At 39.0% G+C, this 14183-nt stretch overlaps 1 protein-coding gene across 3 annotated transcripts; it reads left to right on the top strand.

Moving 5' to 3' along the window:
- Window positions 1–7076: 7076 nt before the first annotated feature.
- Window positions 7077–10438, top strand: LOC103981803 (UDP-glucuronate:xylan alpha-glucuronosyltransferase 1). Of its 3 annotated transcripts, none has more exons than XM_018824287.2 (3): window positions 7077–7389; window positions 8406–9229; window positions 9302–10438. In XM_018824287.2, exons 1-3 carry the CDS (start codon window positions 7346–7348, stop codon window positions 10288–10290), a joined length of 1857 nt encoding a protein of 618 aa, XP_018679832.2. In that variant the 5' UTR covers window positions 7077–7345; the 3' UTR covers window positions 10291–10438. The 3 variants fall into 3 exon arrangements, with proteins under 3 accessions (XP_018679832.2, XP_018679834.2, XP_065005742.1); XM_018824289.2 differs by lacking the exon at window positions 7077–7389 and adding an exon at window positions 7397–8272; XM_065149670.1 differs by lacking the exon at window positions 7077–7389 and having other exon boundaries at window positions 8286–9229.
- Window positions 10439–14183: the final 3745 nt, after the last annotated feature.

Below are 14183 nucleotides of genomic sequence, written 5' to 3'. Positions count from 1 at the left end.
TTTGTTCATTTCAATGGTTGCTGCATATGAGATGGTAGAAAGATGGAAGTATTGATGCTATCACAACACTATATCAGAAGCCCCCTCCATTCATTAGGTTTAGCAACAGCAATGACAGGCAGCTCTGACACCATATTACTGCATGAGAGCATGGAGTTACGGAGACAGCGGACGGCGCACTTGGCTCCCATGAGATGATGCCAGCGACGTAGCTCCTACTTGTTGGTGGTGGGAGGGGCCGAGGCGGCGGCCGGGGATGCGTCGTCGTGAGGCGCCCTCCACGACATGAACCTGTAGAAGCAAGTCATGATCCAGAAGGCCCAGGGGATGCCGACCAGGATCATGCCGGCGGCCGGGAACCACATGGTGGTGCTCGTCTCAGGAAGGACCATGTAGAGGACCAGCATGGCTCCGCCGGCGAGGAGGAGGAGGAAGAAGAGGATCGACACGAACCATATGCACACGTCGGCGGCCCTTCCTCGAGATGCCGTCGTCTGCGACGGTGGATCTGCCCCCATCTGACGTCCCTCCTCTTGCTCTTCTCCTGAGAGAGTTGGATCTTATTCTTCTTCTTGTTCTTCTTCTTCTTCTTCTTCTTCTTCTTCTTCCTCCTCCTCCTCCTCCTCCTCCTCTCGAGAGGCTTGAAAGATTCAAAAGGGTTGCACGCAAAGCATGGGTGGCGAGGGGACACGCCCGGCTGTATAGGTTCCGATAGAGGGGAAGGGAGGGAATGGCGGAGAGACGTCGAGGCTCTGTTGTCGTATGCACAGCAATTAAACCGGACCGGAAAACCATTGAATCGGACCCTCAATCGATTCTATTTTCAATTATTAAATAATATTATACGTTAATATCTATTTCAAATACAGTTTCAAAAAAATAAAAATACAGATACTTGAATAGTTGTATTTACTCTTTAATTCAAACCTAATAAATGCATCCTTATTAAATACTAAAACTTTTCAAGCGAATTTATTTTTAATAATAATAATAATCATCATCATCATCATCGTCATCATATATATATATATATATATATATATATATGGTGACTCATCGAAAAAATCATTTAATTTTAAAAAATTTTAATACTCTTGACCTATGAAAAGATTATTTTATCCCTACTTTTATTTATCTCTACTTTTATAAAACTCATTACTATCTCTACCTTACATCGTCACCATCTCCTACTCGAAACAAATTCACTAGTCTTAAACCCTCCTTGGACTCTAAACCATAGCAATAACTTTCCCTTTTTGGTTTTGCTGTTCGCAGCCCTCATGCGAGGACCATCGCGGCTTTCACAGACCCTGTCGACCCTACCTCTATACGTCTTACCCGCAACTCTTGTGAGAAAGTGATAGCGATCGACAAACTTATTGGACGTTATTACACTATGAAAAAGCACTTAGCGTACATTATCTCACTAGCAAACAAATAATTTAATTTCTTATTTTTAAATATATTAGAAGCATTAAAAAAAATCTTATAGTCGCATGGCAGCGTTAGTAATCCAAATTAATCGAGATGGTAAAAAATGATTCTTCAAGTTTATATTTGAATTAGTGACAAATTATGTGTTAACGAAGTCCTGATGAGGAGATTAAGGTTGCATGCAAAGGGTTTACAAAGACAGGCATTTCATTCGAATAACCTGAACATCATGTAAAACATGCATATGTTGGCTTCCATTAGAATCTGGTCCAATGTCGATGCACAACGTAGAAGACAATGAAAAGCCAAACTTCTAAGAACGAGCGGTAATCCACGATGCAAAGGCAACTCTCCGTTTTAGCATCTGCATCAGAAAGCTACAGAAGCACAACTACACTATTCACAAAAGCATTCACTGAATGGAGGATAGCAGTAGCTTTACAGCCTAAGAATGCTGTATTCTGATGGCCCTGTGCATCTCCATCAGAAAGCTACAGAATTGAATGACATTGTTTTGATTCTTGGAAACAATTCCATAAATTCAGTAAATCTTTTTAGGACCATAAATCCAACCTATCCAATTTACAAGTATCTTCATGTTTCGATAGATTTAGGCCCATGTAACCCTACCTAATGGTAGCTAAGATATGCTCCAAAACACACAAACTGATATCGACGTTTCAACAAGCACAAGGTAGATGAAATATTAATTATTAGGCATGCATCATTGGTTAATGATCACTGGTCACATTGGTCCACATATATGGATAGAGAGACCTAGAAATTTAGTATCAATGCCTCGATCACACACATTGGTGCTCTAATGGTCCTAAAGACAGACTCATACTTCCTCACCTCCCTATTTGATTCATTAGGTGAAGAAGTCTTCAAGTCAAGCAAATGACATAACTAAGGTCTATGAGACAAGGGGAATGGATTTGCTCCATTAAATGTCATTTGGTTTACTTCAACATCACTATGACCCCATTCGATTCACACTCCTCATCCATCCTAAAAGATGTTTGCAGCATTGTCGAGGTTATGGTTCAACAATACCTACAAAATTGATACTGATTGTTTCCTTATAGCCATTCAAAGAGCACAATACCACTCTTTTTTTATTCATGTCTATGATTTTTTTTTTCCACAAAATTATCCGATGAGATGTCATAAAAAATGTATCGGGTCGGGTGAAATTTAAAACTTCAACTTTTGATAAATTTGTCAGATTTTTATGGAACGAAGAAATATATCTGATTATATATATATATATATATATATATATATATATATATATATATATATATTATTATGTATGAGATATCTTACAAAATATTCAAATCGAAACAATTAAATGTTCGACTCAAACTATATGACATGATTAATCGATAGAAATATACAAATATTTTATCACATATATGAATATCATATTACTAAAAAAGAATTTAGGATTTTGGAATTAGGGTGCCGGGAATCAACATTTAGATCAATGGAGGTTAACTTATCAAAAAAATATTGACTTTATTTTAACCAGAACATCAAAGAACTTTCTTTCCTTCATATACGAAATATGTCCTTTCCACATTACATCCCCATGTCATTTACTTCCATTTATTTTTATTTCATCCTTCTTCTTTTTTCTCCTTGCCTAAGTGAAGAACACTATGTCATTAGTTGGTCAAGTATTGATAGGGCCAAGCCCTCGATGCTATCACGGCCGAGTCACGAAACACACTTTCCATATCATTTTAGCATGCAGCCTATTATATATTTATTTTTGTTTAATCGGTTTAGAATCATGGGTTTTAGTTATGGTTCTGATTTCAGTTCGATTCGAAACTCGAGAACCATTGACCCAATTAGGTTTCGATCCAAATCGAACCAGGTCTAAGTTTTATGATGGGGGACCTGTCTCGACCATGATAAGGGAATGAATCCATGGCTCTTTCGTCACCGGCGGCCACGGCAATGACACAACTTACTACCTTTCTCCGGAGCCCAACTTGTCCGCTACTTTCTGGACTTGTTTCAGGATTTGTATAGGATCTTTGAACACCAAAATTTTTCCTTTTGTCTCTTTAAGTCTTTCTGAGGGACCTAGGCTTAAATTGGAGAGCTTTGCTATCAAATCTTCTGGGATGCTCTGGGGTGGTCCTGTCTTAGCTTGCTGAGTTAGTCTGAGAGCCTCTTCTTCCACAAGTTTTGGTTGCTTGAAAATTTCTGCAACCAAATCTCGCACTTCTTGTTTCGTGAGGGGTCTATTTTCCGAGAGTAAGACAGTGAGAGATTTTATGGAGTGCTTGAGTCCTCTGATTTCCCTTTCTAGACTCTGATTTTTCTCAATAATGGTCTTAAAGTTTTTTAAATTGACTCTACTAGACAGGTAGGTTCTGTCGTAAATAACCGTAAGATTATGGGCTAGCTCTTTTCTGGTGGGACTATGGGTTTCCGCAAGGTCAAGGTAGTCAAGCTTTGAAGTATGAGAACTAGTGTACCATTGTTGTATAGCTTCTTCCCATTTTTCAGACATATACTTTTAGACTTTCATAACCTGGTTTTCCTTATCCTTTTTAGATTTTAGTCGTCTCACCTTGTCGGTGTTTCTACGGGTCTCCATGCCCTTTTAACACCTTACGTCTTTTGATCGACTTATTTCTGGACATTGGCGTGATCAGACCAAGCAAAAGCAGGCACAGGACAACAGCAATCATAGTCAACTCTAGCACAACAATAGACCCAGTCATTGGCCAGGAAAGAAGGGGAAAGGAAAGAATGGTCTTTAACTACAGAAGACTAAATGACCTCACTGAAAAAGACCAATACAGCCTACCAGGGATAAACACCATACTAAGAAAGGTCAGCAACAGCAAGATATACTCCAAGTTTGACCTAAAATCCGGATTCCATCAGGTAGCAATGCACCCGGACTACATAGAATGGACGGCTTTCTGGGTACCAGATGGACTATATGAATGGCTGGCAATGAAACTAATTGAAAAGAACCAGAACACTTATTTGCAAAAGGATAACAAAGAACTGATTTGCACAAGGAACTAGAGAAAGTAAAATATTCTTACAAGGATCTAGGGGATTTTTGCTCAAGTAAAACTTCAGTGTTGGACTGCCTGTTCTGCAAGAGAATTACTAAGAGACTTATATAGAAGAGGTAGATAGAATCGGGTACTCATTGGGCCTCATCGTGTTCTTATCACTTTCTTTTTTATATTCCTTCAGGTATAATTATTTAAATTTTGAGCGACTCCCCGAGGCACAGCTCAAAAGTGCTACTTAGCTGCTAAGTAGTGAAGGTACGCTCTATACTACGTGCCAGCTTATCTTGTCGGGCGGCTCCTCGAGGGTCAGCCCATGACTTTTGGCCTCTCTACTCGAAAACAAACCCAACAAAAGAAAAGAGACTCAATGAAGGAAGCTTATCAAGGAAGTCAAAAGCAAAGTCCAAAGGTTTCCTGACCTAGAAGTACCACCCCCATATTGCTACATAGTTCTAGAAATTGATGGATGTATGGAAGAATAGGGAGGAGTGTGTAAATGGAAAAATAAGAAAGGATATCCATGAAGCACAGAAAGAATCTGTGCCTATGCTAGCGAAAAATTCAGCCCCTCGAGTCGATGACTTGTACTCGGGACGGAGACTAAGGCAGCAGATTAGCATGTAGCGAGGCATTGCCTTCCGAATACTACTCACTCCATGCATTCAATGCGCACAACAGCGTGTCACACAAAAGAGAAGAAGCCTCCAAGACGACGTGTCCGCGGGGAGGGAAGAAACACAGGGATTAATTATTTGTCGATGCTCTTGAACAAATGAATTAAAACACTAATATGATACTGTTAGATCAATGATCGAAGATTTTAAGTTTCATCTTGTTAAATCAAATTTTGATTTTTTGACATGTAGTTAGCGATGGGATCAAACAAGAGAAAGTTTGAGCCGAAAACTGTACTGGTAGACAGATAATCTCTTTAATGCTTGAGAATTTATACATATGCAATGGAACTATGATGCTTTATTATTATATTTGATTTCATGATTAGATCTCGAGAATGGTTTCAACAATAAATGTTAATATGAAAGGCATGGGGCGTAAGTACCGACTGCGTTAACTTTCCATTTAAAACATTAATATGATATTATTAGATCTATGATTCAAGATTTTACATTTCATCTTATTAAATCATATTTTGATTATTCGATATGGATGTTGATTCGGATCTAATCTAGATAATCTTTCGTGTCTAACTTCAAATAGATATGATATCAGATAAAAAAAAAATTAAGTCATATTTTTTTTAAGGACTCAATCAAATGGTACTGTAATACTTTATATGTTTGAAAGTGTATCGAGGAGCCTTTTATAATATTATATGATACTATTACATTTGAGAATGGTTTCAAAAATAATTGCGATCATGTAATGATTAACACGAAAGGCATAGGGTTAGTATGGATTGAGCGAACTTCTCATTTAAATGATATGGTAAACTCCCTGAGTCGACATTCGATCTCTTGGTTGACATCATGTACACATTGATCGAATGAGATTGAATATGATGAGACAATCATCTATATATATATATATATGTCATAATCATCGTATCATATCTAATAAAATTTGATGATGCCAATTAATTTAATTGATCATATAATATGTATATACAGACGCGCTGCTACATGTTCTGAGTCGTGTTAATTGCATCTCATGTTGAGAGTTAATTGGCTTGATGAGACTAAAACTTTTGATCAATCGATTCGATTGTGGTACCTCCTTAACCCTTAGGATGTTTATAGAATATGAAGTCATTGTGGTATAAATGTTATATGAGAGTGAGAGAGAGGTATGATTGGTTGGATGGATATATTTTTATCACATTTATGAGCAACAAAGTTCTCCAAGTTTTGTCAAGTCAAACCATTCTTGTGTAGGCTACATGAAAAACAATAATAGAGAGCTATTGGATTGTTCGCGGACGAGTCTTACACAATTGATTGAAATTAGCATGAAATGCTACCAATTCTTCCTATCTCCGACACTCTTATTCTTTTCAAGATGTGAACATCTTTTAGATTCTCTTCCCATTATTATTTATCATCCTTTCCCATGTGCTCCAAATTATTAAGCTTTGGAGTTCTCACTAATTTATTCCCCAACAAGAATCTTGAGAAACTGGCTTCGGATTCAGTGGTCTGTCTAATCAGGAAAAAGAAGAACATGTAGGTCTGTTTCCCAATTCTTTATTTATATTGAGCTAAATACAAAAAGATATATATTTTTTTTCTTAAAAAGAATGATCATATCATTCAAAGTTATCTATTATTACTATTTTTCGGTATAAGAATGATTATTTATGCGAATTTTCGGTATAAGTCTTCAGAGACGGCACGAAGATTACGATAAGATTGACCAACTGACAATGTCTTCTTTTTCAGACTTAATTTGTTTCTACTGCAAATTTGCTATCACTGTTTAATGTGCTTTGTTACCACCAGAAGGTTGATAGCTTATAATTTATTGATTTCCAACAGATATCTGTTGGCATTAATGTACTTGTTGGACTATTTCTTCCCATGAAATGAGTTGTCAACCTGCCTCTCTTTCCCATTTATATTCTTTTAATTTGGTCTACCACCATAATCGATTGCCAGTGGAACAGTTCCTTCTTGCAGTTGCCAACCACATCTTTCTTTACTCTCTCCCTCTCTCTAATTGTGGTTTTGTCTTCCTTCCATGCTGCAGTGCAGTCTGAAGACCATCAGATTGCACCTATTTGTGGTTGCGCCAACAGTGGTCAGTGGTCATCATAAGAATGATTTCTTCTTCTTCTTCTTCTTCTTCTTCTTTATGTTGATGGGAGAGCAGATGAAACCTTCCTCTGCGTCCCACCGATCGATATGAAAGGGCTAACCATTACATCCCCCAGCCTCCACGAAGCACGGTATGCACTGGCCACAACCTTGTCTTCTTTTCCTGGCTACTTGTTCCTGGTTTTATTGGTTCGGTGCAGAAGCCATTATAAATTGTTCCTCTGATACTGTTCTCTCTCGTGCCTGATGGTTCCGTCTGTTTCCTTGGTTAGTACTGAGTTCTTGGTCTTGTTGCTCTATTCGTTTTACCTGATTTGTATCTTCATATGTTGTGCTCATCTTAGAAGCGCTTATGGTTTCTATTTCATCCGAAACTTCTCTGTACGTGTTCTTCAATACACGAGAAGAAGGATTTGCTACGAGGAGAATGAGCTCCTATGCTTTGCTTTGAAGAAGTCTTTTGATCGTAACCATGGGCGCTCAAGATTGACCAAGAAATTCTACCCAGAAAACACGGAAAATGAATGAGCAAATCCGAAAGAAGACTTGGGAATAGCAACGAAGTCTGGTCTGAAACATTGACTGACTAATTTTGCCTGAACTGAGGTTCAAGTATGGCTGTAGTCTTTCTTTCTCCTCCAGAATCCCCAAACCTTGAGAATTCTCACTCGAAAACCTTCACGGAATGAACGCATCGAATCATGGTCTTTCGTATCGTAAATCAGTAATTTCACTGTGTCATCAACGCTCATCATCTTTCATTCTTATCGATCCTCCCATTTAATTCTTCACTTGGCCTCTCCCACCCACCCATTTAATTTAGCTGGACAAGAATGACAGGATGAGAGGGACATGCACTATGGAAAGGAAGATTCCTTCAAATGAGGCACTGCGAAATATAGGTCTTCTTCTCTGTTCATTTAAGCTTCAGCTGTAAGCCTAATCGTTCTTTTTTGTTTGGTAACTTCGATGGTCATGGTGGAAATGGAAGTTAGCATACTTCCAATTTAGAGGGTACATCAGATACTTATCTACACATGCTGCCTTTGTTTAGTTACGGGATGACAAATTGTTTTTGTTCTTGTATCTTTTGTGCCATGGCCTTCTTCATCTTGATGCTTCCATTTGGATTTGTTTTCTGGTGCAGCGACGACACAAGCAAAAGAAAGATGAAGTTGAAGCATCACAAACTCGGAGACAAGTACAGAATCGTGTTCTCCAGCTGCAAGTTTCACTCCCTGAAACTGGCCCTCTTTGTCATTACATGTTGCACGGTGTTAACCCTCCTCTACTCGCCAACAGAGCGCAATGAGCATCGCCAGCAGTCCGATTCCAGGTCTAGATTTGTGGACGTTGGGTCGATTTGGCAGAACACATCGTCAGATCCTCGATACGTATCAGATACGGGTGTCGATTGGCAACAAGTATCGAGCGCTCTGCCAAGTGTTGATGGCACAGAGCATAGTCTCAAGATCGGCTTGCTCAACTTCAACTTCACCGAGGTCGGCGTCTGGCGGCGCGCGGTGCCAAATGCTGAGTTTTCCGGCGTCCACCTTGAGTACGCCGACGCGAGCATCACTTGGAATGTTCTGTACCCGGAGTGGATCGATGAGGAAGAAGACAACGAAGTGCCTGCCTGTCCATCGCTTCCTGAGCCCCGAGTGAAGAATGGATTAGAACTCGACGTCGTCGCTGTTAAGCTGCCCTGCCGTAGGTCAGGCAGCTGGTCGAGAGACGTTGCCAGATTGCATTTGCAGCTCTCTGCAGCCAAACTCGCCGCAGCAGGACGCTCCCCGGTCCATGTCCTCTTCGTCACCGAGTGCTTCCCGATCCCCAACCTGTTCATCTTCAGAGACCTCGTCAGAAGAGAAGGAACCGCTTGGCTGTACAAGCCCAGCGTAGCGACGTTGAGGGAGAAGCTCCGGCTTCCGATCGGGTCATGCGAACTCGCTGTTCCACTGAAAGCACGAGGTCAGCTACTCGATCATCTTCGTCAGCCTAAATTGAAGGAAGCTTGACGGAGCTGCTTGTTTCTCCCTGCAGTGCGGCCACAGACTGGGAGTGGAACGAGAGAAGCATATGCGACGATACTGCACTCTGCAGAGGTCTACGTCTGCGGCGCCATCGCCGTGGCTCGGAGCATCCGCTTGGCGGGGTCGACGAGGGACCTCGTCATACTGGTCGACGAATCCATAAGCGACCACCACCTGGGCGGCCTCGAAGCCGCAGGATGGAAGGTCAGAACGATCCAACGGATCCGAAACCCCAAGGCGGAGAAGAACGCGTACAACGAGTGGAACTACAGCAAGTTCCGGTTGTGGCAGCTCACCGACTACGACAAGGTCATCTTCATCGACGCCGACCTCCTCATCCTGAGGAACATCGACTTCCTGTTCAAGATGCCGGAGATATCCGCGACGGGGAACAACGCCACCATCTTCAACTCCGGCGTGATGGTGGTCGAGCCCTCCAATTGCACCTTCCAGCTGCTGATGGATCACATCGACGAGATCACGTCTTATAATGGTGGCGACCAGGGATACCTCAACGAGATCTTCACGTGGTGGCACCGCATCCCGAGGCAGATGAACTTCCTGAAGCACTTCTGGGAGGGCGACAGCCAGAGCGTGAAGGCGAGGAAGACGAGGCTATTCGCGGCCGAGACGCCCGGCCTCTACGTCCTGCACTACCTGGGGCTGAAGCCATGGCTCTGCTTCCGGGACTTCGACTGCAACTGGAACTCCGTCCTCTACCGGAGTTTCGCCAGCGACGAAGCCCACGCGACGTGGTGGCGCGTGCACGACAGCATGCCGGAAGGCCTCCAGCGCTTCTGCCTGCTGTCCACGGTGACGAAGGCCGGGCTGGAGTACAACCGGCACAAGGCCGAGAAGGCCAACTTCCCCGACCAGCACTGGCGCCGCAACGTGACCGATCCCAGACGGCATCTGTGCTTCGAGAAGTTTTGCCGGTGGGAGGACGTGCTGCAGCACTGGAACGGGTCGCACACATCGTCCACTGCTCGATCTACTTAGCACACCATCATCATCGGCGATGCCCGTCTTCTTTAGCACATACAAGATGTCAAGCGAACTGTCTGTTTTAAATTGTTTAAATTAAAAAGAAAAAAATTTCTTTTCAAAAGATTTATTTGAAAATATATATATTTTAATTATTTTGATAGTTATTTTTGAAAGATTATGTTTTTTGAGAAAAATATCTATAAATAAGTATTTGAGGGTAAATAATGTATATGTCTCTTTTATACTCTTCTTCTTTACTCTCCAAGTGATTGAATTAGGCATTCTCTAATTTCTCTTTAAGATTCTTTATTGTTTGATCAATACAAATTTTATAAAGACTTGTCATATTCACTACAATTATTTACATCAAACCCATAGCAATCTTATTGAGAAGATGGTACAAATATCATTTTTTAGGAAAGTGTTTATACACGTTTCAAGCCTAAATATATTTCCTATAGTATTCTTGATCTTGTGTTTATTATTTGTTTCCATAGTGTTTTTATCATCTTCTTTGTCGTATTTTTCCAACAATATAAAAATGATATTTTGTGAGTTTATACAAATTGACCATGGAGGCTACAAATACCATTAAATTATTGAATCAAGATTTTGTTCATTTGGATCGTTTTGATAAAATGAATTTTACCCGTTGGCAAGACAAGATGAAGTTCATATTGACTGCTTTGAAGATCTTCTATGTACTTGATCCAAATCTTTACCAATTCCTGATCCAACCGATGATGACACCGATGAAGTCATGTGTAGAGGACACATTCTCAATGCTCTTTCGATCTGCCTTTATGATCTTTATACAGTGGAACCATCTTCAAAAGCAATTTGGAATACTTTGGAATTCAAGTATCATGCCAAAGAAGAAGGTACAAATTTTTTTTTAATTTCTAAATATTTTGATTATAAGTTTGTGGATGACAAGCCAATCTTGGCACAAGTGCATTAGTTGTAGGTCATTGTTAATCAATTGAAGGCTGAAAAAATTAAACTTCCTGAACCTTTTCAAGTAGGGGCTGTAATAGCTAAGTTGCCTTCATCTTGGAAAGGGTATAGGAAGAAGATTTTGCATGACTCCAAGAATATCACTTTCGAGCAAATTCAAAAACATCTTCAAATCGAGGAGAAATCAAGGATGAGAGACAAGAGTGAGAACTCTTTTGGCAATATAAAAGCAAATATTGTGAATCGGCCTAAGAATTCGAACAAAGACAAGCAAAACAAGGAAAATCATTTTGGCCCCAAAAGGGATCAAAGAAAATTTAAGAAGCTAAAGAGTGGAGGCTATTTTGTTTATGGAAAACCTGGTCATTTTGCTAAGGATTACAGATTTAAAAAGGGCAAAAAATCGGAAGTCAACTACATTGAGGAAGATGATAATATAATCGCTACGGTGAGCGAAGTAAATGCCATATTTGGTAAAGTTTCTGGTTGGTGGTATGACACTTGTACTACCATTCATGTTTGCTATGATAAGGCACTCTTCAAGACTTACAAAGAAGTCACAGAAGGGCAAGAGATTCAAATGGAAAATGAAGTGTTCGTTCTAAGGTGAATGGCAAGGGAAATATGGAACTCACTTTCACTTCGGGTAAGAAAGTCACTCTTATTAATGTTCTTCATGTACCGGATATGAGTAGAAATTTATTGAGTGAGAATCTCCTTGGCAAACATGTAATTAAATCTATATTTGAATCAGAGAAATTAATTCTATCCCGTAATGGAACTTTTATTGGAAAATGCTATTCCAAGGGAATGATCAAATTATCTATTGTTGACAATAATTTTAAATTTAATAAAGATGTTTCTTCTATTTATATTATTGATTCTTATTCATTATGGCATGATAGATTAGCACATATTGGAACTAGCACCATTACAAGAATGGTTAAGTGTGGCTTAATAAATTATCATTTTGACGATCTTAATAAATATGAAATTTATGTTAAATCAAAGATGATGAAGAAACGCTTCAAAAGTGTTGAAAGATATACTAATTTATTAGACTTAATACATTATGATATATGTGAATTAAATGACATATTAACGAGAGGAGGTAATAGATATTTCATTACTTTTATAGATGATATGTCTAGATTCGTATATATGTACTTATTGAAACATAAAAATAATACTTTTAAGGCATATAAAGCAGAAGTTGAAAATCAATTAGGGAAGAAAATTAAAGCTTTAAGAAGTAATAGAGGAGGAGAATATTTTTCTAATGAATTTAACTTGTTTTTGAACAACATGACATAATTCATGAATGTTCAGCACCTAGAAAACCTAAGCAAAATGGATTAGCAGAAAGAAAAAATAGAACTTATCTAAAGATGATTAATGCTATGTTGTTGCATGCTAAATTATCTTATAATTTGTGGAGAGAAGTTTTATTGGCTGCATGTAATATTTTAAATAGTATTCCCTTTAAAAAGAATAAAATCTCTCCAATATGAGTTATGGAAAGGAAGACAACCTAACATTGGTTATTTTAAAGTGTGGGGGTGTCTTGTATATTGTAAGAATAATGATCATCAAAAGATAAAATTGGGACATAGAGGAATCAAATGTGTATTTATAAGCTATGCCTCAAATAGTAAAGCATATAGGCTTCTTAATTTGAAGTCTAATATCATAATAGAATCTCGAGATGTGAAGTTCTTTAAACATTTAATGACTTTAAGTAATAATGTTCATCCTCCAACTAGTGAAGAGTCACTAGTGGAGACATCTCAAAAGGTTGGTGAGCAACCTAATATTTCTTTGATTGAACATTAATTAAGTTTACAAGAGGTTGGAGAGCAATCTTATGAATTAAGGAGAAGCACTCGTGTATGAAAAGTAAAAACATTAAGATCGAATGAGATTGATTTTCAAAGTATTTCTTTTTACCCTGTAGAAGGAAAGAATGAGAGAGTCTTAAAAACAATTCCTCTTGTTTTACGAGTGAAAGATGATCCTAAAACTTTTAAAGAAGCTATGGCCTCTCATGATGCTGCTTTTTAGAAAGATACTATTAATGATAAGATGGATTCTATTATGTCAAACCATACTTGGGAACTTATCGATTTATCTTTTGCCTCTAAACCTATTAGTTGTAGATGGGTATTTTGTAGGAAGTATCGTACAAATAGTACTTTCCAAACGTTCAAAGAAAGGTTAGTTGCTAAAATATTTCAACAAAAAGGAAGGAGTAGATTATTTTGACACATATGCTCCTGTGGCTAGGATAACATCTATTAGAATTAATTTTGCTTTAACATCAATTTTTTATCTTTATATTTATCAAATGGATGTCAAAACAACATTTCTAAATGGAGACATCGATGAGGAGGTATATATGGAACAACCTGAAGGTTTTGTTCTACTGGAAAATGTGTTAGGATCGGAGCGGCACTAAGAGGGGGGGGGTGAATTAGTGCAGCGGTGAAGTGCGATAAACTTTTCACGATTTAAACACTTTTCGGAAACTTCGTACGATAAAAGCAACGTTTTCGTTTAAAAATGTTTCGATTGCGTTTTAACTTGAAGAGATAAGTAAGATGGAGACAAAGCAGTATAGCATTAAAGTGCAAATGGTTTGCAGTAATATAAATGATAATAAGTAAATGCAAACCAGAGATTACGTCGATTTTACAGTGGTTCGGTCAAATGACCTACATCCACTTGCGCGGCCCCTCTTCGATGAGGCTCCCACCTTCCACTAGCAAATCTCTTGAAAGGGAAGGGTAAATACCCCTCTTACAACTTTTACAAGTGGTTCACTCTCTTACAGATTTTCAGCAAGAAAGAAGGAGGTGAACACTAGCAAATTGAAAACAAGACTAGCAAAGACTCTTCTAAGACTTTTCTCTCAATCACTTGCTGCTCAAAAAGTTGTCTTCTCAGCTGAG

Source organism: Musa acuminata, chromosome BXJ3-4 (assembly GCF_036884655.1).
Source record: "Musa acuminata AAA Group cultivar baxijiao chromosome BXJ3-4, Cavendish_Baxijiao_AAA, whole genome shotgun sequence".
Lineage (NCBI taxonomy): Eukaryota > Viridiplantae > Streptophyta > Magnoliopsida > Zingiberales > Musaceae > Musa > Musa acuminata.
Note: the sequence above shows the minus strand (reverse complement) of the source record. Positions and strands in the feature narration are given on the sequence as shown.

Excerpts from the sequence above, each read along its gene's own strand:
- LOC103981803 (XM_065149670.1), top strand. The coding sequence starts at position 8,296 with ATGCTGCCTTTGTTTAGTTACGGGATGACAAATTGTTTTTGTTCTTGT. Across the intron at positions 9,230-9,301 it reads TGTTCCACTGAAAGCACGAG|TGCGGCCACAGACTGGGAGT; the intron begins GTCAGCTACTCG and ends TTCTCCCTGCAG.